Below are 24,040 nucleotides of genomic sequence, written 5' to 3' on the forward strand. Positions count from 1 at the left end.
GAAGAATGAATGCAGGCATACCAGCCAGGAATCTTTCTCAGTATTCCAGGAGAGGGCTGGTGGGTGTCCTCATTAAGATGTGGGGTCAGGAGGACAAGAGGTTGCAGGAAGGGTATATTCTGACAGCTGCTCCAATAGAATATGTTGCTGGATGAGGATGTTTGACAGGTGGTCAAGGATGGATCCACAGTTTGGGATTCCAGTAACTGAGTACAGTAGGGTCACTTACAGAGGTGGAGAAGACAAAAAAGAAAAAAAAAATTCAGGGGAGAAAAATCTAGATGGAAAATATCAAGTAGAATCTCCTTGAAAATAGCACAGAGGTTAATGAATTGATAGAAGATTTAGCTAGAAGGAGTGGCAAAAATTTTCCATAGAACATGAGAGGAGAGCTACAGCTTCCTAAAGGTTAATGCTGTCATTAAAAGTATTTGACAAAAACTCAATACACGCCCAACACCACTGACCATGCATTGCCCACGTGTTCATTACACCCACAATGAATCACAGGGATAAAATTGTACCTCTAGATAATGGTGTGCAGAGGCACCCAAAGTTCACACAAAGTTAGAAACCATACGCCAATACGGAAAGACAGCATAACTGCACCAGGTTATTGGAGCAGGTAGATAAAGAGACACAACCAACAAACCCTGACAAGTTTCTCTTTTATTTCTACAACTGTGGAAAATTCCATGAAGGTCCAGAGTTTAACATTGCGGGGCAGGGGCAGGGAGATCTACAAAACCAACAGATAATCCTCACTCACTAAGAGGGGATAGATTATCATCAGTGGCCAAGGTAAAGAGTTTCAAAATAGATGATAGGTAGTCTTGAAATCACTTAAAATCTGTGCAAAAACATAAAAGCTAAGAAAATTGAAGATTGAAAAAAAAGAACAGATGTCTACTTATAGAACATAGATGCAGGTCCTGAGCCAGGGGCATCTGAGCAAGGAGGCTGGAGCTTGGGAAGTGAAGGAACATGGTAGGAAATGAGGACAGAAGGACAGAAAGTGCTGGAGCATGCAGAGCCCGTGATGAGGGGAAAGACAGGACATGTCTCCATTCTTCCCACTCAGTCCATCTAAAGAGCCCAGGTATTGTAGACATGATAAATAAAACAAAAAGAGGGCAATTCTAGAAGGTGAGAGAAGAAGGAAGACTGGTAGGACCTCTGGACCAGGAGCATGATAATGCCGTGAGCTGAGTTCTCTTGATACTCGTTTTGCTTCCAACAAGTCCCAGGCTTGGAGCTGAAGAAACTGGCAACCAGGAAATGCCAATGGGCACAGACAACAAACTCCCAAACATACCCTGCTTTATCTGGATAAGGGACTTCAGAAAGAGTCTAAGGAAAGAAAAGTGCTAGACAATAGTTGCTCTACTCCAGCCAAACATCACCCATGAAACCCTGGCCTGACTCCAGCACAGTGTGAGTGGGTCCTGTAGCTTCCACCTTTGCCAGAAGGTAGGGAACTCCCCAATTTCCCCACTGGGAGAAAACAAAAAGAGGGAGATTGGATTCTCTACTAAACTAGGTGCTAATGAATCCTCCCTCCTCTTGGGGCAGCAAAGACAACTTGGGAAACCTGGACTCCTACCACTCTACAATAATCAGACAACTCACTCCCAACCTATGACCGAAAAAAGGAGAGGAGATACAAATATACTGATTTACAGGGCTATCCCTACAGACCCTGTCAACAAAGGCTTATAAAAGGAATGCCCTGATCAACCCTAAGAACTTCCTATCTTAACTGAAATGGACCAATTCCTCATAAACTGTAAACAGCCACAATTTACCCAATAAGGAGGAAATCATTTGACTACCCCTATAACTAGCAAAAAAAAAAGTTTGAAAATTGAGATTATAAATTTAAAATGCCCCCAAAAAAGAAATATGTCAGGCCCAGGTAATTTCACTAGTGAATTCCACAAAGTAACACCAACTGTATACAACCTTTTCCAGAAAATATAAGAGGAGAGAACAATACCCACTTCATTTCATTGTTAGTATTGCCCTCTTTCCAAAATGAGACAAAGAAAACAGACTAATGACCTTTATGAGTAGATGCAAAAATCTTCAGCAGAATATTAGCAAATGATCAAATGAGGTTTAGACCAGGGGTCCAAGGATAGCTCAATATCCAAAAATGTATCGATGAAATCCATCATAACCACAGAATGAAGAAGAATCATAGGATTATATCAATGGATGCATTAAAAGTATTTGACAAAACTCAGTACACATTTGTGATTAAAAACTCTCACAAACTAGGAATAAGAAAGAACTTCAACTTGGTAAAGAACCCCCCCTACAAAACAAGTCAACTGATTCCAAATTCCAGCTTTCAACCACCACATAGAAAGGTAGCCCATTCATCTTTAAAATCCAAGGAGGACAGCTCTCAGATCCATTTGAGGATCTAATGCACCCATCAGAACAAATGTTCACAGCTTGCCCTTTGAATAAAACAGGGCAAATTTTAATACATTTTCTGGCTTCCATTGTCTCATACAATATGTAGCAGGTTGTGACATAATACATACATATTTGGTCTCTGCTCTAGTTCCTGCCACTTAGCTCCTAAAACCCTTGTGATCTCCTGAATGATAAGGGTAGCAGGAGCCTCTTTGGTTACAATATTTGTCCCTGGTTCCTGATACAGAGGAAGGAGCCAAGTCCCTTGGAATTTCTGAAGTCCTAAGAGTTTCTTGTATATGCCAGGGAGATGACTGTTGGCTGGAGACCCCTGGGCAGCTTCAGGATTGAGCTAGTGGTAACAAAGACCAAAATATGATTGGAACCTTAACACCCCCACTTCACCCCTACCCCTGAACTCTAGGGAGGGCTGGAGGTTCAGTTAATCACCAATAGCCAGTGACTTAAGTGGTAGTTGCCTCAATAAATGGAGCACCCATGAAAACCGTGAACAGTGAGGTTAAGAGAGCTTCTGACTTGTGAACACCAGGACATGTTGAGACAGCAGGGAACAGAGAAGTTCTGCACCAGACCCTGCCCTATGGTTCACCCAGCTGTTCATTTTATCTTTTATGGTGATCAGAAAACTGAAGTGTGTCCTTTCAATTCTGTGAGCTACTGTAGCAAATTATCAAATCTGTGGAGGACATCATGGAACCCCAGTTTACACCCAGTTGTTCGGATGTATGGCATACAAAGTGGGACTGAGCTCCTAAACTTGGGTTTTGCACTAATGCCAGGTAATTAATGTCAGAACTAAATTTTAGGTCACCCAGTTGGCCTCCACGGAGAAGCAGAGAATTGGTTATGGTGTGAAAAAAATATCCATACATTTGGCGTCAGAAGGGTTATGAGAGTGTAGAGAAATAAGAGTGTTTTCTAGTGTAGGCAGACAAAAATGGCAATGAAGACAAAAGTTATTAACATGCCTTGGGTCTCTTTAGTCTCCATGAGCAATTATACGCGGAGCCTAAAATGATGCACATCAGATGTACCTGTTCTGATTGGGGATTCCCGAAGCTGAAAGCTCAGGACCTTGAACCTCACCTTCTATCACAAGCCTCACATTCTTAGTTCTAACACTTACTATTTTCTTTAATCTTTAATTATGTTCTTTTATTTCCCAATAGAATATACAACCAACTGGTTTACACCTGATTACACAGAAGGTTTATGCTTTTATGACTGCTGGTGATTTCCACCTTTGCCTCAATTTCATTAAGGTTGAAAGAACAATACTATTCTTCCTTATAATCTTCACTGTCACCAAACACACACACACACACACACACACACACACACACACTCACACACACACACACAATACTGTGTGAATCCACTTACGTGATTGGATAGAAATAGAATTGACCAATTCATAATTGAGACTGAAAGTAGAACAGAAATCAGCGGGAGGATCAAAAAACGAGTGTGGAGTAGGTCCAGAGTTTCATTAGGGAAGATGAAAAAGTCCTGGTGATGGCTGTTGGTGGTAGTGGCACAACAACATGAATAGGCTTAATGCACTAACTTGTGCACTTCAGATGGTTAATATGGTAAATTTTGTGTTATGTGCATTTTATCATAACAGAGATAATCGCCAGTCATTTTTTTCTTTCTTTCTCATTGTTATAAAATAATGATGGCAAAGCAAAATGAAATATTGACATAACTGCATAAACACTGCTAAACAAACAGGCAGAAGAGAGGGTGAATGGATAAATGGATCTCTGCTGGTGGGCACAGCAGCTATGTGGTATAACCCAAAGTACTAACCGATCTGCTGAAAGAGACTATGAACTGGGCTTTTGGGTAGCAAGTCTAGGAGTGCCAAATTAAAATATGCAATGTGTAGGCTGTTCAAAAATAAGAAGCAAGATGTGAGAATATTTGGCATTTGAAAGGGGAAAATAAGTAACATGAAAAAAAGCAGTCTTAGTAAAATGTCAGAGAATAGGGAAATGGATGTGAGCAGATTACAGCACATTAACATGGTAGCTCAGTCTTCCACGAAATGCACGTTTATTCTATTGGTTTATTTGAAGTAATACTCAGCGAAAAAGAGCACAAGGACTGTTTTAATATTTAAACTGCTAGATTGATATTTTCACCAATATATTTCTGAAGGAAAGGACCTCTCTTCAATGAGAGGAAGTAACATTTTGATTTAAGTAATTAGTAATTGACAAGATGATGTCTAACTTACCCACAGAGTTTACTTGTCAGATGATGAAACCACTTCCTAGCTTATCCCATGACCTCCTGAGCTCTATCCCAGTGTGACTTCCTTTTACCTATGCTATTTAGTCAAGGAGCAAAACATGAATACCCTTTGCTTAAATATTACAAAACAGCCTTCCCATTTCAACGATCAAAGTATGATAGCCATCTCTATACATTTATTTCTCTTTTAGTAACAATCGCTGAGAACTGTACTAATTTGGATCAGCACTAACTTGTCTATCAAGTACATAAGTGTCACACCCATTAGGCTTAGCTTCCTTAAATATGACCAGGTTTAAATACAGACAATGCCTAGGGCTGGGGATGTAGCCAGGAGGTAGAGCATCTGCCTAGTAAGTGTGAGGCCCTGGGTTCAATCTTCAATATTGCAAAAAAAAACAAAAAACTTACAGGCCTAATTTATGAGTGTCACATATGATTTTTTTTTTCACTTTGCAATGATGTAAAAGTAGTATGCTCTCAGTAGAAACCAGACTTGCAAGTTTGACTTTTGATCTTTTCCTGTGCTACATGGTACAATCCTCTCTTGTGATTGGGGCTGCTGCTCCTAGTCAGCCACAGGATCTCAAGAGGAAACAACCGAGACGCAAGAGTGAGCTGTGCTGCTAAGCATGTTGTTACACAGGTTGGGTTGATTATATGCATTCCTGACTTCTGGTATTTTCAATTTCAGATGCTCTTATTGGGACGTGATCCTATCATAAGTCAAGAAGCGTCAGTAGTAGAAAGAAAATTTAATGTAGCCCAAAGAATTCTGGAACAGAGGTGACAAATTATGTGCCAAGTCTCCATGACTTGCAAGCCCCTTCTGTTCAGTCTATCTACTGTTTTCAAATATTGAAAGATGAGCCTGTAGAAATTAAGAAGATCACGTCTAAATCCTCCTGCCTGGCTTATTTTGAAAAATCAGCAGAACTGGGCCCTCTCACAGACACCCTCTACAAAAAATTTCTATAATGTGGCCAAAGTTGGACAGGGGTTTCCTTTGGTCAGGACAAGAACTGGTTCTGCAGATCACCTGTTCCCATTTCCCCACCCCTCCCATCTTGCAGGGCTTGCAGAGGTACCTGCAAGGCCCACAACGGCTGCTATGTGTCTAGACCCTGAGTCCAAGAGCCAAGCATCAAAGCTACTAAGGCTGAGAGTAGATTGGAAGAGCGCAAACCCTTCCATTCCTCACTTCCTCTCTGTTCTTTTCCGACTCCTGACTTCAAATCTCAACTGAAGCAATGGGAACAGAAGCAGGCATTGGGCTTCTGTGAACCATAGGCCCTTAAGCACTTAGGAGAAGGTTCAGCAGCGGGCCAAGGGGGATTCCATCCAGTTGGGGCCCCACCGCTGATAGCTGATTTCTCTCAATGGAAGACAGCTCTGCAGGTCCAGGGCAGCACACAGGGCTGGTAAAATTCACACCCACAGGCTGAGGGAACGAATGTGAACTGTCCCCTGGCTGTCCCCTCTCCATCGAAGGCAGCTGAATCCTGATCGGATCCCAGAGCTGGGGCTGGGAACAGGATTTGACTCATGCCCTGGCCTTCTTACTGCCTGTGTTAAATCCTTGCTTCAACCTCAGATTCATTATTTACAGACTGGGCCATGAGCAAGATAAGATCTATTCTTAGTAGTATATTTATTTGCCTCTCCACAAGATATTGTGTATGACCAATTAGCCTCTATCCAGTGAACTGGAAAAGTATTTTGAGTAGACGCTGCCAATATTCATAACTAGAAACTTCAGATGTAGTTTTTAAACAGTAATATCATAATTAATTGTTCTTCACAGACTTGAAAGTCATCAGATGTGTATGGAAGTGTGTATGGAAGTGTGGCAAGCACCACACACACACACTCTCTCTCTCTCTCTCTCTCTCTCTCTCTCTCTCACACACACACACACACACACACACACACACAGAGTCACCCATAAGCCCTTTTGGGTAATACTACCCCATCCTGGAGTTAACATTAATAGAGAATTTCCTGTCACACACAAGGGCAAATCCACTGCCGCTAAAGAGAGATAGCTGAAGATGTTGCTTTCAGCAATTTGACTTAGGGGAAAAAAAAATCTCTCCAATTTCAAGGAAAATCACAAATAGGAAAAATAGTAAGCCATCCCTTCAAATGACAGAGAATTCTTTTGTCCCTCACATCAAGGTGTTTTGTAAAAGCTGCTTTGAGCACCAATAGGGTGCTCTGGGTAGATCTCTCAGAACTAAATCCCTCAGCTCACAGGGACTTTGAAGGAGCAACTAGGGTCAGGGTCTCTCCAGGATTCTGCTGCCCAAATCAGTTCTGCACAAGCCAGTCACTGAAGGAGATTTTCGGGCTGCTCAGGAGGCTAAGCCATAGCAACAGGCACGAGAAACACACTGTGATCAACTACTCCATCGCTACCGTTCCCAGCTTGTGACCTTCCACATTTCTACAGCGGTCCAATGTCTCTAAAATCTATTCCTGTGATGGGATAATCACAGTCCCCAAATGCTAGGCAGGAAACTCGCTCCTTCCACAGAACAAAGTTGTCTTTCCGGAAATATTAAAGGACTGACTTGCGAGAGAAGGGCTAATCTGTATCTTGGAAAAGTATAGGTATTGAATTATTTTGCATATCGATCCTGTAACAAGTAAACCATTTCTTCCCTTCCAAGAAAGAAAACTGAGATTGTAGCTTTAAGAAAGATGACGAAGAAACAGCAAAAAACTAAATAAATACTGTACCTTTCTGTGAATAATATGACTCACTTTTGATATAGGGTTACTCATGGTTTTTTAATTTTATATTTGATTGTTTGCTGCTAACTCGCTTTCAAAAGAAACAAAACCAATTATACACTTGAGCACCTTGGCTGCTTCCTGCTGAAGGTCAGCATCTGAAATTACTCTATTGATGAGTTCAGTTTTCCTTTTTGAAGCTGGAAGTGGGATAGACTGGGGTGGAAGGATGCAGGTAAGCACCACTGTCTGCTTTGGAAGATTTCAGCTTTTGCCACCAGTCTGCTCAGATTCCCAGCCTTCAAGAGAAGAACAATACCAGGATTGTGTCACATGAACTTTGCAAAATGCTCCAAAGCACAGTGAATGAACATGAAATACACCCGGGACACCCTCGGACAGTCCAGAAAGTAAAATGGCCTTAGTTGTACCCACACTATGATTCTGCACCAGGAAATTACAGTAATGACCCTGGATGGTTTTCAGTTTTTCTGCATATGTTCTGTCTGGCTGTGAAATGTGTATCTCCTCAAGCTGAGAAAAGCAATCCACAGATGCCAGGGGAGTTTCTAATACAGCCAGGTGGGAAACAAGATCCTTGCTGTTGAAACACTGGGCACTGCCCTTGGACACACAGAGTATTCTTATTTAGAAAAGTCCCGGTCTAGAGTTTCACAGGAGGCACAGCACCCAGTAGAGTTCACACAACTTGTTCCGAATACTCTGGGACTTCATGCTTACAGACACCCGTGATACCAAACATCCTTATCTCTGCTGAACTTCATCTCCATATGGCTCAAAGCTCTCTGCTTTTTATTTTGACCACCACCATCCCCGCCCCCCTTTTTTAGAAATAACATCTGAAGTAGGGGTTTGACCAAGAAAGGATTTAATCTGAAGAGATCATTATACAGGTAAAACTTTCCAGTGCTAAGGTATTATTTAGGGAGAAGTACAAAGTCCAAGGGTGATTAAGTTCTGGTGATTATTTCTGAGTGGACCCATGGCATAAGTAGCCAGGGCTAAGGACTCTGGTATACTGTAACCTAGACTCCAAACTTTCCCTGCAGGTCCACAGTTGAAAGGAATTTTTACTCCATAGTCTTGGGTTAGATGCTGAATCCTAAGACCTGTTATTCTTTCAACCCCTAAGTCAGTAAATGATCTCTGCCCATTTTGGTTTTGTGGCTTGCACACTTTCATCATTAAGTTGTTCAAGGTTTTTCTACCCCACCCACCCACCCAACCACCTTGTGTGGGAGCTTTATTTTCTGTTTGGTTTTTATTCCTCTAGGAGCCTGATTGCTAAACAAATCTACCACTGGCTTAAAATAAGTTGACAAAAATATAGTAAATGAACCCACAATTGCCAGTAATTGCTACCTGATTTCTTTTCAATTAAGTGGTTGCTAACAGTTGACTGCAGCCATCGGTTATTTACATGGCAGGGGATATATTTGCACACTGGTGGCCCAGGCTAAACTAAGAAACTACTCTATTTGGTAAACGACACTATTTTCTAAACTACCTAGAATCATATCCTTTGGTTCACTTTGCCTCCTCCCTGACTTGTGAATGCTAACTCAGCAAATTTTTACATGCATGTGCTGTCCTACTGCCTGTGAATGCAGACTAAAGGCGTTTCAGTGAGCATGGGGAGGTACGTAGGTACCTCAGGGCCTGGTGGGGATTTTTAGATCACACCGACTTCATAAGTACCATTTTTCATAAAACAGTAGTCAGACCTATTAAAGCATTCGGTGGAGAAATGGAGAGTCAGGGTCTTGCCAGTGACACACATTTATTCAGAGACTCAGGCACAGTCATGACTCCGTTGGTTTCAGTGGCCTCAAAACACAAAACTGAAACGTCAAGATCAAACAGAAAGACACACACACAAAAAAAAAATCATTGAAGTCCTTAAATACATAAATCAGCTATCTCATCAGCCAACCAAGTCACTTTTGCCAAATCCTAGCACTCTCAAGTGGCCTTAGGGTGTGAGCATGTGAATGAGTGAATGTTGGCAGTAACACAGAACTCCACTACTTTCAGGTGGACCAAAGCAGGTGATCGATGCGAAAGGACTGAAAACAGAATTGTTTTGGGGAACGCAGACATCCCTAGCTTTAACTATGCTCATTGTAAGCAGAACAAAAATAGAAGGCCCAGAACTTGTGTGCAGAACCTCTCCCAAGGAGGGAAGCACAGCAAGTGAGCACTACTAATAAATAAGTAATCACATCAGGTGGTGGAAGTAAGCCTGGGCAACAGGATCCGGAGAGCCTGGCCAGAGCTGTTGCACACGGCTGCGTGTGGTTCCCAACTGCCCTTAAGACCATGAGTTTCTTACACTGGAGTCAACTTCTTCCATAACCTTCCAGAAACTTCTCAAGAGAGTTGACAAAGAATTATGCCATTCTAAGTAAGCAGCCCAAGATTGTTGACACTAACAATGTGTCCACCACCTTGACCCCTGAAGACCAGGAGTTTCCATCAGATAGAAAAGAAGGGGGACACTTCTCGGGCATTTCTCTCCACCTTTCCAGAGTTTTCATGGAGAAAATATAGTCAGTGGATATATAATTTTGCCTTTGGAAATTGAAGAAAAAGCAAAAATTACTTAAGGAGTCATTTTGCTTTAAAATCATTTCCTTTCTAGAGTTACCCCTCAAAAAGTTATAAGAAGCTTGTATAAAGAGAACTTGGAGAGTACAACCTTGTGCATGAGTTGAAATGGCTTCAGACTGTGGTGACAAGGATATCCAGCAGGTCTGGACATTCCAGGAAGTGTCAGGAGCAGGGTCCAGGAGAGAGCCTGTTCCTGCAGAGAGGGCTCACCTAACTGTACCTGAGGACCCCTGCCCAGCCTCTCTTCAGCCCTCCACCTACTGCGGCTGGCTGCTCACTCATCAGTTTCCAAGGAGGAACCTGGGATAAAACATTGGGTATCTGCTTCTTTGCTTTTCCATTGCAAACTAACTTAATAAAAGCAGAAAGATGATTCTTTCTTTCTCTTTTTTTCCCCTTATGAAACACTGGAAACTGAATTATGTATGATTTGGAAAGAAATCTACCCATAATACCAACAGCAGGAGACCAGAACATCTAAACAGTCTAACGATCTGTCACGGAACAAATGGACAAAATAGGACTTCCATGGTGTAATGCTATTGTGCTTTGGAGAAGGAAGCAAGGAATCTGTCCTGGTCCAAGGCTATCCAATCTCTAAGTCTCTAAGATAGAAAGTTTTTTAAGTGCATGAACTCTAGCATCCCAGCAACTGAACAAAGAAGCTACCATTATCATTTTCCCATTTTACAGATGAAAAAACAGATGTTTGAGAGTTAATTCACCACAAATCCATTCTTAGTAAGTGGCAGGGCTGAGATTATGGGCACCAGAGTTTAAGTTACCACTGAAGGTATGTCCAATCATAGCAAGCACATTAAAAATAAGTAAATTATCATCTAAACTAAGGTATTTTAGAGTGAAAGGCCACATTGATAAACATTTGCAAGGACAAGTATACACCATGGATACTGTGCATAAACCAGAGTGTGTGGTTACCTTAAAAACCACACAATGAAAGTGGCGAAACAAAGTGTGTCTACATGTAATCCGTAATTGACTCCGCAATTTTTATTTAGCGAGTACTGACTGTGTTCCAGGCATTTTTTCGGAACGTGAGTCAAACAGACAAGGCTCTTACCTCGTACAGGTTATATACTAATGAATATCACCTATGTATGTATACCTGTGTGTATGTGCCTCGCTGGGTGTGCAGCAACAAAACGTATTTAAGGTTTTTTTTTCTCCTATAATTCTTTGGGGTTGAACTTTGGCTTATTAAAAGCTACACTGTAGCACAGTTATACAGGTTGAATTTTTTTCTATAACCTATGAATCCCTAACATGTTAAACAAAACATATCTGTGGGGGATATGTTTTGAAACTCCTAAGTTTGGATGCCTAAGTTCATGGATAATACTGAACTCCATGTGTAATGTGTTTTTCACCTACACATACCTTTATTAAAGTTTAACTTAAAAGTTAGGCACAGAAAAAGATCAACAATAAATCACTGATAATAAAATAGAACAATATACTTGGCATATGAAACTTAGGTGAATGTGGTCTTTCTTGAAAAAGTCAAGATGAATATTAATGTCTTCAGGACATGGTGTCTGCTGATAAATGAACAATGGAACGCGAAACCACAGTTGAGGAGGATGCTGTATTTCAAAACCATTAAATTTCTATACTCCCCAAGGCATGGAAGAGACTGGGCCAAGATTCAGAAGTTCTAGAGTTGAATTCTAGCTCTCTACGAAGAAGGAGTTCCACCATCTTGCCTTTTGGTTATCTTTTCCTGTTCGACTCACTTTACAGATCTGTTGTGAGGTCCTATGAAAATCTTAATTGGGTGTTACAGTTTGCTTTCATATGTTCAGTTGGCCCTCACAGTGATCCATGAAGGAAGTGGGTAGAATTATCATCATGGTCAGATTTTACAACGACTCCCTGACAGGGTGAAAATGAGGTAACAGGAATCAAGCATGAGAGTCAAGTGCACGGCTCTGGCTCCAGGTTCAGAGCAGGAAAGAGCACATCGAGGTGCTGTGGAGACCACAGATGGAAGTATGGTACAGTCGTCCTTCAGTATCCTTAGGCATTGGTTCCAAGATCCCCAACAATCCCTGTTGGATACCAAAATCCATGCCAGCTCAAGTTCTTGCATAAAATGGTATAGTATTTGCATACAACCTACACACATCCTCTTGTATACTTCAAATTATCTCTAGATGACATTCACTACCTCACAGAGTATACATGATATGTAAATAGTTATTATACATCATTGTTTAAGGAATGATGATAAAAACAAAAAGCCTGTGCAGGTTCAGACATTCAGGACACATACAATTTTTCTAATATTTTCTGTCCACTCTTGGTTGAATCCACACATGCAGAACCCACAGATAGAAAGGGCTGCCTGTATTTGATTGTTCTGTTCCGTGAGAGGTAGGATGGCAGCACCAGACACAGAGAATGAAGAGGAACTGGCCATGGACCCATCTCAACTCCTTAATGCTTTAAACTGGGGATAATAATGGTGCCTACCTTGCAAAGTGACTGTGAGGATTAAATACGATAATAAATGCAAAGTAGTTGGCTGCAATACTTGGCAGGGAATACTGTTTGTCCATGCTAATTATTATTATTTTATTAAAGAATCTGTGATACATAGAGTCTCACCCATCTCCACCCTCCAAGGCCACAAGAAAAGATGATACTGGTTGCAATACAATACTCAAGTTTCCCAGCCAGTGGATCCCTAGGAAATAAGCCTAGGAATTGGGAATAGAAGAATTACCAAAAGAAGTCACAGAAACATGGTCAGGGAGTTAATTCTTGCCCTTTGTCTCCTCAGGAACTTTTTAATAAAACTTTTGAACATGTGTAGAATGCTTTCCTGTGTACAACAGTCCTAGGTAATTTGGACATCTTCAGTGTAAATTTCTAAATGTAATTGTAGGATGGCTTTTTTCCCTTTTCTGCTTTCCTAGTGAGCCTCTGTATGCCCACATGAAGAAATAACATGAAATTCACCTGTAAAGAATGATTCTGTCAGGGCTGGGTTTATAGCTCAGTGGTAAAGCACTCGCCTTGCACATATGAGGCATTGGGCTCTGTCCTTCCACATGTGAGGCATTGGGCTCCGTCCTCAGCACCACATAAAAATAAATAAAGTATATATATATATATATATATATATATATATATATATATATATATATATAATGATTCTGTCAGAGCCACATAGAGTGCTTTCTGAAGAATTACCCTGTCTTCCCCTTATAATTTTTGGAGATGGAGAGGAATATAAGACAACTTCATACAAGGTATGAACTTGACAAATCAAGGTTAGAAAGCCCATGAACAGTGCAGAACAATGTACAGGACTATTCTAGGAAGTACCTCAAATATGACTCATTATCTTTAAAAGATGTAATTGCAAGAGAGCAACCTGTAATTGGGCAGGTATCATTTAGAATGACAATACACCCACGTCTATACTTTACTTCAATATAATAAGCACATGCTTCTCTTGGCTTAAACTTATTCTCCTATAAAAGTAACAAGCTTTGCTATAAATGATTTCCTCCCTTACAGATAATTTCATATTACCCTTATAAAATACTAAACAAATGGTACAGATAATCTATCCCAATTTTGACCAATTTTATGGCAGGACCAAGTAGGTGAAGCCTGGCAAGGGTCACAAAACCAGGTTAATGGAAGAACTGGAATTACCACAAGACCTTCCTGCTTCTAATCTGGGAGGATCTTTTCCAAACTTTAGGTTCGATACTTCCTCACCTGCTGAGCTATTCTTTTTCTATCCCAAGCATGAAAACATAGGAGATGCAACAAAGGCAGTTATACTTCTACAGGCTTCAGATAGAAGGAACAAGGAAAATGCAATTACCCTCATCTTACATGAAAGAGAAGTCCTTGTGATATTCTGTGAACAAAGGACAGCCATGAACTGTAAACACTGTATAGAAGAAAGCTTTCCTTTCAAAGGTGTCAGGCAAAATATGGATAGAGATACAGTCTTCTCTTGTTGCAAATATACAATAGTAATATCTATCCAAGTTCAAAATAAAGGAAAATGTATAGGAGGCCAGAAATAAGGATAGAAATCAAAGTGTCAGAGGTTGATCAGTAGGATTTCAAGCCTCTGTGACCAGGGGAGTTCCAGATAGGGACACAAGTCCTATGTGCTAAGGACCTGGCACCTTTAACACCTGCATGAAGAGAAGATGTCTGACTTCAGACCACTCGAGGAAGGCCTCTTGCATAAATTCCCAAGTCTCAAAGAGCTACTTTGTCCTAAATAAATAAATAGGGGGGAAAGTGATGCCTGTAGCCAGGAAAAAAGAAAAGGAAACATGCCAGATCTTTATGGCTTTGGGCCAGGGAGAAGTGCACCTGTGGAGTCTGAAACCCCAGGTTTATAGCACATACAGGTCTAAGGTCTGTATTACAGTACTTGAGTCATATAGGAAGGCCAAGCTCAGAAACAGACTAAAAACAGATCACGCTTGAAACCATAAAACTAAGCTCACAATAAAAACTACAATCCATACAAGAACAAAAAGATTGCAAAGGAAAAATTAGTAGATGTGCCGAACATAAACGTTAGCGCCCCAAGAACTAGAAAACTGAAAGAAAAAGCAGAACACAGTGAAAGTGGTTATAAAATGACTACAGCTTAAATGAATCAAGGAATGAAAGATGAATTAAAATTAAGTAATTAGTGGTAATGAAGTAAGTATATTTATGGAGAACACTATGAATGAAATGCAAATTGACTTGAAAAAAGATCACAAAAGCTTACACGAAAATATAATTAAAGTGAAAATCCAAGGAGGAGGATAACTAAAGCTCAGGAACACACTCAGAGTAAGAAAGTAAACTGGAAATAAGGATCTGATAAAATCACCAAGAAACGGCACACAAATGAGAAGCAAAGAAAAAACATGAAACCAGTTAAAAAACATGGAAGTATAACAAGTTCCAAGGCAGAAAAACTAGGTAAATCCATTCATACACACTGAGAGAACAGCAGAGAATTAGAAATAACTGAACAAACCATTTTTTTAAGAATCAGAGAAAAAAAGCCAGATAAATTCCAAAAGGCAACAAGAATAAAAATAGAACTCTTCTTAGCAAAAAAGCAGGATGGAAAGTAATGAAATCACATCTTCCACATGGTAAAAATTCCAAACCTCTGGGCTGGGGTTACAGTTTAGCAGTAGAGGGCTTGCCTCGCACATGTGAGCCACTGGGTTTGATCCTCAGCACCACATAAAGATAAATAAAATAATAAAGTAAAGGTATTGTGCCCATCTAAAAAAAACCTCCAAATCTCATAATCAGTTATATTTTCATGCAAAGTGTAATCAAAATAAAGACAAGTTCAGACAAGACTAAAGACTAAGATCTCCTGAAGCATCCACTAAAGAATATACTCCAATACAAAGGAAATGGAGGAAGAAAGAGGTAGAAGAACCAATTTTTAAAAATTAGTAAACATGGCTACAAATCTATGTAACATTTGCTCATAAAAAGTTAAAAGTGAGCCCGGCACGGTGGAGCACACCTGTAATCCCAGTGGCTCAGGAGGCTGAGGCAGGAGAATCTCAAGTTCAAAGCCAGAATCAGCAAAAGTGAGGTACTAAACAAGTCAGTGAGACCCTATCTCTAAATATAATATAAACTAAGGCTGAGGATGTGGCTCAGAGGTCAAGTGCCCCTGAGTTCAATCCCCAGTATGCAGAAAAATAAATAAATAAAAAATAAAACTGCCAGGCACAGTGGCACACTCCTATAATCCCAGAAACTCGGGAGTCTGAAGCAGCAGGATCACAAGTTTGGAGCTAGCCTCAGCAATTTAATGAGACCCTGTTTCAAAATGGAAAATATAAAGGGCTGGCATGGGCTGGGGTTTTGGCTCAGTGGTAGAGCGCTTGTCTTGCATGCATGGGGCACTGGATTTGATACTCAGCATCACATAAATAAATAAAATAAAGGTGTTGTGCCCATCTACAACTAAAAAAGAAAGTCTTTAAAGAAAAGGGCTGGGCATATAGCTCAATGGTAAAGCATCCTTGTATTCAATCCCCAATACCAAACACACACACACACACACACACATACACACACAATTAATTTGAAAAAAAAAATACAGCTCTAAATTACAAGGCAAAATAATGTGAATTTTGAAATAAGCATTTAAAACCTTATAAATATCAAGTATTATTCAGGAAGAGGATAATAATAAAACAGCAGATATTATATTTGTTATGATTCAGAAGATTATTTTAACACTCTACATTTTTTAAAATAAATTATTTTAACACTCTACTAACTAATTTAATTCTCACAACAGCCTGATATTGGTGCTTTTAGTATTTCTATGTTAGCACTAGAGCCATTGTATCCAGAAAGACCAAGTTATGCACTCCAAAGCACACAACTGCAAAATATGTAGAAAAATCTGCCTAAGATGTCAATCAAAACACTCTGACTTGGCTCCTATCAAATCAGATAGTCATATTAAAATGCAAGAGTAACCACAGAAAGAATAGAATAGGTCACAATGCATAAAAATACATAATAAAAAAGAGACCAAGTGAAAATATGGCAAGAAAGGAAAACAAAGACAGCAACTAAAAGACATAGTGAACTGACAAAATAAGTCCAAATATATCAGTGCTCACAATGAATGGCATTATATTCCTCTCTGGAAACCATGGGGATTTGAATTTTGAAAGATACACATAATATTGGTCCATTTTAATAAGAGTGATGTCACGTTAGCATTAGCACATGTCCGTTTAGGAGCTCAGGGCTTCATAAAACTATAGCATTCCATACCAATGGGACTATTGAAAACAAGAGTGGTCATGTTTTCAACCTTTTGCATTTTTTTTTTCAGGGATTAACTACACTCATAAGGTGGGGTTGACATATTAGAAAATAAGTAAATTCAGTAATTCATGAGATGAGCTTTCAATTCAAGAATTAAATAAATAAACCCCAAGAAAGCAGCACCCAGTAAATCATGACGGCAGGAAGAGAGACTAATAAATTAGAAGCCAACTAAAAGCTAATTCTTTGTCAGAAGAATGAGATAGATAAACTTCTGAGAATTTTGATCAAGATAAGGAAAGAGAAGAAACATCTTAGGAATAAAAAGGAGAACACAAATGTGGATAGAGTGGTGATCTTTAAAATCACTTTTAAAACTTCTGATGAATGTAAAAAATTCAGTGAGATAATAACTTTTAGAAAAACATGAATCACCAAAATTGACCCATGAAGCCACTGATAAACCAAACAGAGCTCTAAACATTAAAGCAATTAAATCATTGGTCAAAAATCTACCTATAAATAAAAAGCATTAAATTCACACAGTTTTATGTAGGTTAGTTTATCCAACCATACAAGAAAACAAACAATTTTATACAAAGTTCTGTATAAAGCCTTATGTACTTCTTAGGGTTTCAAGGTAAGTCAAATTCTGTAAGAAATCCCAGTCTCCAAAACCCAAATGCTTAATGTTTTCTCTGATATAAGAAGGTTGATTCATAGTGGGATAGGGAGAGGGAGCATGGGAGGAATAGACGAACTCTAGATAGGGCAGAGGGGTTGGAGGGGAGGGGAGGAGGCATGGGGTTAGAAATGATGGTGGAATGTGAGGATCATTATTATCCAAAGTACATGTATGAAGACATGAATTGGTGTGAATAAACTTTGTATACAACCAGAGATATGAAAACTTGTGCTCTGTATGTGTAATAAGGAAAAATAAAAATAAAAAAAATTAGAGTTGCCATAAAAAAAAGAAATCAAACGTCCCAACAATGATAAATATGACTCTCCTTGTTCAAGTTGATACAGAGTACCATTTTCAACTGGCAAACAGTTATCTGTTATTAGTGTAAAAGGCGCAAAAACACCTGGGTAGTAGAGCATAGTGACAAAATTCTAGAACACACCTGCGTTGGTCTTCAGAAAAAAACATAAGAGAGCTTCTGAAGTCCTCCTTCACACAGGGCACACAAAATGTATGTCCCACCCCCATGGGAGTAGATAGAAGTTTCCAGAAAGAAGGGAATCAAAACTCTTAGTTTGACTGAGACCCAGCACCACATGCCACAAGGAATACCTGACATTAAAAGTGTGTTCAACACCAGATGTCATTGAAATAATAGGTGAAGATCAGGAGATTCATACCATGGCCAGCCACACACTTCAGGTAAACCAACAGCACAAAGAAACAGACCAATTGCAAGGATGGGTAATCACAGAGATAAAAATCTCTGTAATTTAGGCAGATACGTAACTCTCAAGTTTTATATTTCAGATTCAGGACAGCCTGGAGCTCAGAGGACACGTCTTCTTTGGGTCAAACTGCTTTCTGCCATTCCCTTAAAATGATAAGAATTCAAGTTATTTAACTCTAAGACAACAGAATGGGAGGAAGTGGAAGATTCTGCAGTCTTACCTCAAGAATAGGGGCAAAGGAAACGAAAAAGACAAATGACCATTCTACCTAGGAGAAGAGGCAGACAGACCAGTCCCGGGAGACCCTAAGGACTTAGGAAAGAGTTCATGAAGAAGCTGAGGGGGCGCAGGGGAGAAGGGAACTTTGTTCCTTTAAAGAGTAGGGGACCCGGAGTTTCCATTCGCTCAGCTGAGCACAAACCCCACTGACCCAATTCATGGGCCAAGAAATCAGAACAGATGATCCTACACCACTCGAGGAAATTTTCCTTTTATTCATTCCTTGGCAACCTATCAATCCAAGCTGTAGAACTCCATCCCTGCATCCAGGATTGACCAGGCAAAGTGTATTTATAACTACAAAAAAAAAAAAAAAAAATCAAGGGTTGCTCAAAACAAATATTCAAAGTGAAAGAATAATAGAAGTTCACGTGTGTGAGGACTTAAGGGGAAAAAAAACAAACTAGGAAATGTTTCTTGCCAAAACGTTTAAAGCTTCTCCAAAGTGTACTAAATTTACTATGTTCTTTTGTTTTTTTAGACTACTTCACATACACATGCATACCATCACCATTATCATCACCATCAGACTTTTAGGAAATTTTATAGTTACAAAACTACTATTTTTAACCAAATAATTAGGAGGCTGATTCTTCCCTGATAATTAGGTAAAACAATGAGCAGCTAAACTGAATCATTCAATGCTCCTCCAAATTAGTGTTTTCTCAGTCCTAACTATAATATTTCTAACATTATAATGTGCTGCAATTTAGAAAACCACTATAAATTCACCACTGGGGATTATCTAAACTTCCTACTAATGCTAAGAGACGTTTCCACTTTGGGGAACCTGTTATTCTTTTATAGAATAATCACTAGTAATGTCTCTCCACATTCTCTGAGGCAGGTAAGCTCAGGTACTCTGGGTAAATGGCATGAAGTGTCCCGAATAAAATCATAGCACTCTGCAAGAGTTAGCATTTGTTACCTTGTAGGGTCACATCCCCTACCTAGCCCAATTCACCCTCCTTCCCAAATAGGAACAATTTAGGATACATAAGTTACCCACCCCCAAATAACAGCTTTTCCAACACATAAGTAAGAACAGAATTTCAATGACTTGGTGACTATTGAATGGGTCATAAAAGCACTGGGACAGTGTTGCCCAAAGTCAAAGTTCAGGGCTCAGGGGCAGGAGCAAGGGTTGGAACTTTGTGAGTATTCATTCCTCTAGGTACACAGTTGAAGAAGCAGGAGAGGGCTGAGCTGCGGAAAGCAAAAACAGCACAAGATTCAGTACCAGTTTTTTGTATTCCAAAACTCTGTTTGCTCATCCCGAGAACCATACCCTTCACCTCACCCATCACATACTGCACTTGGCAGCTCAGACTCCTCTCTGGACAGAAGATGTGGATATTCTTGTTGTATCTCTTCATTGCTCCAGGTGCAAAGATAAAATAGTGCAGAACTGGGTGAATGGCAGGTGGATCTGGAGGATGCATGTGGGATATGTAATGATTTCCACAGTGAAATGCAATACAGGATGGAGGAACTGTGCCAGGTAGAAAAGAATTGGGCCAAGAAAGAGAAACACATGCAGGCTAAGAAACTGCCCATGAGCAGATAGATACACCTGCGGACTTTTAACATAAGCCAGCAGGAATGACTTTTAACAGAATACCACACAATGAAAGTGATGAGGTCAAATAAGATGAACGGAACACTACAGAAAGACATCAAGTGCATCACTCACAGAATAAGGACACTTGAAAAAGGCTGAAACTAAGTCAGATGGAGAGAAATACCGGAGGCAGCCCAGGACAGTGGAAAAGGAACTAAAGTGCCAGAAACAGCACAATTAATACTGCTACTCTCACGGGTCTACCATCACAATTGCCACTAAGGGTGAGGGCACTGATGCAGGGCTAATACATGCCCCAGCACTGTTCTGACAATGTTCTGCATATCCATTCTCAATCCTCACAACACAACAAGTCTCCAGGGCACACACAAAGATGAGGCATCAGACTGACCTGGCTGAAATTCTGGCTCCCTCCACCCCCCCACCACACAAACCTCAAATAAACCTCCCCACATCTCAGATTCCTACTATACAAAACAGGCTCATCATACCAACCCAGCATAGAGGCCGTGAAAATTAGAGATAATGAACTTAAGTACCTACTAGCTGCTGTTATTAGTGTAATTAATCCGATTAAAATAATCAGGAGTGAAGAACAGAGGAAGGAGGTTGGAATAGAAAAGGCAACAGAAAAAGCAGTAATGGACAGGGACCACAAAGAGCCTGCCAGGGATGGAGCCGCTAGACTCAGCCTGAAGGTGAAGAGAACTCTGCACCCAGCTCCTGACTTGGCATGCCCCTGGGTGTAAACTCTCTGAGCCTCAGTTTGTACCTGTATAAAGTGAGAGTGTCAGTACCAGGATTCCCTACAGGGCAGGGATGTTGTAAGACTCATGTGAAGAGATGGCATCTGATTTTACTATTAGAGGCCATGAGTTTATGCATCTGATGGATAGATGGGGAAGTCCATTTCCTTTATATTGTTGCTCAGGAGGAATGAAAACACTCAACAAGCAGAATCATGCCAAAGCCAAGCAATTAGAGACTGCAAAGTCATTAAATATTATGTGGCTTCTTTGGTCACCATGAATCTAATTAATTTAATCTGACATGGAAGATGTGCTTTATCTTTACCTCCCACAACTTCCAGCCTCTTACAAATCATCCCTTCCGCCTGCCTTGAGGTCCTCTTCAATTTATGCCTTTGTTCATTCTGGTCTGGAATGTTGTTCCCTGTCATCTCCAATTGACCAGTCCCTGGTCATCCTTGAAAACCCAGTTTGCATGCTTCCTCTCCCAAGAAAGTGACCCCAGACACTCTATATTGCCATGTTATATTTTATGAATTTCTCACCCTACTAGCACTTCCCTGTGTGATATAACCACTGGTGTATATGCCTCTCTCCATTAATTAATAAAATTCCTGGTGTTGACAGGTAATGTGTTCTTTCATCCTTTATGGAAAACTGTCTCACCCCACAAGGAGAACAGATAATGTACAAAATCTCTTGACCTTATACCTTTTTCAAATCATGATAATAGTAGTTAATATACTTTAAGGGCTTTACAAGAGTCTTTAAAATGTAGAGGGAAAAATGAAAGAGAGCACCACGAATATAATGTAAAAGATTACCGGTAGGAAGGGTAAAGATGAGAAAACACAACCTAGGTGTTCTGTTTTCCGAATAGGAGTAAAAGATGATGTGAAAAGTTAGTTATTTTTAAATATGTGCCTCTCACCTCATTGGCCTCAGTCATTCTAAAGGAAATGTTTCCTAGAGAGTGACAGTCTCAGCTCAAAAAAAAAAAAAAAAAAAAAAAAAAAAAGGAAGGAGACAGGGCACTCTTGTCTGCTGCAGGCACTACAGTGTACTGGTCCCCTTCCACGTTCTTCATTAGTCAGGGCTATGGCAGGGTCTGTGTCACTGCCAATGCCCTCTCTCCTCCAGCATCCAGGGCTTTAATGATTTTAGCCTTGGTGCTCACTTGCACCTGTCTCCGGTAGGTACGACTGATATGCTTCAGCCTACCCACTTCCTCCCTCAGCAAACAGGTCTCACTTTGGCAAAGAGCTGTCAAACTTGACGTTCAAAACCGGATCAAACAGCAAATCACTAAATTTGTATGGGCTAATCCTTTGGGGCCATTTCAAGGCCAATGTCCACTTAGGAACCAAAGCATGCAACTATTCTTCTCAAAGACGTTTTCAATGGGCAGAAGTTGCTCTATGAGTCGCCTCTGTTCAGGAGCAGATGGCCAGGACTAGGAGGTCAACTCACCTATTAGGTCACCCACCAGGAGTCTGCGTCGCAATCGTCCCCGCCCCCACCCTGCAGGTCCAGCTCGCTTACCGATCTTGGCTAGGGAGGCCAGCAGGATCCACAGGGTGATCTCGAAGGGGATCTGCACGTGGGGGTAATCCAGAGTGAACACCGGCAGACGACTTTCCTCAAACGGCGTGGTTCCCGGAGCCACCACGCTCGCCGGGCTAGGTGGGCTGGAACTGGTGCCCCTGGCCTTTGGAGAGTCTAGGAGGGTCTCTGCCAGGGTGCCCGCGGGCCCCGCCACCTGCAGGAGCAGCAGCAGCAGCAGCAGAAGCCCAGGCGGCGGCGCCAGCAGGCTCCGCCCGGTGCCTGCTGGTTCCATGGGGTCGGCTCTGGGTGCAGCGGGGGAGCCGGGCGCTCAGCGCATCGCGCCAGGACAGCGCCAACAGCTCAGTCCCGCGTACAGCCGGACAGCGAGAGCTTTACACCGCCGCCGCGGAGCCGGGTCTCTGCAGCCAGCGGGCTTGGTCCCGGTTGCGAACAGGCTCACTGAAGGGGAGCGCACGGCGACAGGAGGTCACCGCGCGGACCCTTGGCCGCACTCAGCCGCCCTCCGCCGACAGCCGCCCGCCCATGCCCGGTTCGCGGCTCACGGGCCCCAGCTGCAGGCCCTGCCCCGGGCGGCCCGCGGGCGGGGACGAGGGCGGGGCGGGCGCTGCGCCCAGGCCGCGGGGCGGGAGGACTCGAGGACACAGCCGGTGCAGTGCGCACCTGCTGGAGCCTGCGGGCGACACGAGGCCCTGGTGGCCGCGGGGGCGACGACTGTGCTCCTTTCTTGTCGGTCCCGTATGCCAAGACCTGCCACCCGGCCGGTGAGCTGTGGGTGGAATCGCCCCGCTGCGCGCATGGTGGCCGGAGCTGTCCCCGCCCCGGAGGCCGCCTCTGGCGTCCAGCCAGTGAAGGGACCGACGCTACCCACGCGACGCACTCTTGTTCCCAGTCCTGCAAGGAGACACCCGGGTGCGCTGGGCACGGGAGAAGAGTCCGCAGGCTTAGGGGAGGGAGGAGAAACCCAGCTCTGGAGAAAGAGGGGGTGCTATCACCCCGGCCGGCGTGCTGCGGAGGCCGAGACAAGCAAGGAGCTCACTTTCGCTGTATAGAAAGTTTAGAAAAGCCTCACTTTATTCCCCTTTGGAGAGTTAGCAAATCGAATACAAGGCATTCTCTCTGTGCACTGAAACTCCCTGTGCAGAACGCAGTGTTCCCACGCTCCCACAAAATCCTTTTCTTTCCTACCTTGTACTGGTTTCGCTCATTGTAACACTGTCGATTCCACTATTCTTCCCCCTCCCCCAGCTCATGAAAAAGAAAAAAAAAATAAAAACCATCTTTCTCTGTTTTTAGGCTTAGAGGTGAACATGTCTGAGAGCATCAGAAATATAATTATTTCATGGAAAACCAGTGATTTGCCTAGCTCAGATTGACTTGCTCCGCTAATTACAGGACCGGCTGTGGTTTGGAAAGGGAAGGGAAAGGGAGCGCGATTCTCCCAGATCTAAAAGAGCTTTATCTTCCAGCCAACCTTTCTCCTCCTCCTTCGGGTGTTTTATGCTTCGCTGGTTGCAATCTTACTCTTCAGGCATCTTTATCACCAGAAATTGAAACAAACAAG

General features: G+C 41.7%; 1 protein-coding gene across 1 annotated transcript in view; it reads right to left on the minus strand.

The window, feature by feature from the left end:
• Slc9a2 (solute carrier family 9 member A2) overlaps window positions 1-22,750 on the minus strand; it is a 92,830-nt gene extending 70,080 nt beyond the window's left edge. The window contains exon 1 of the mRNA XM_027951805.3: window positions 22,456-22,750. Coding sequence (XP_027807606.2) covers window positions 22,456-22,750 — 295 coding nt within the window. The remainder of the gene's footprint in view (window positions 1-22,455) is intronic.
• Window positions 22,751-24,040: the final 1,290 nt, after the last annotated feature.

The sequence above is a fragment of the Marmota flaviventris genome, chromosome 14, assembly GCF_047511675.1.
Source record: "Marmota flaviventris isolate mMarFla1 chromosome 14, mMarFla1.hap1, whole genome shotgun sequence".
NCBI lineage: Eukaryota > Metazoa > Chordata > Mammalia > Rodentia > Sciuridae > Marmota > Marmota flaviventris.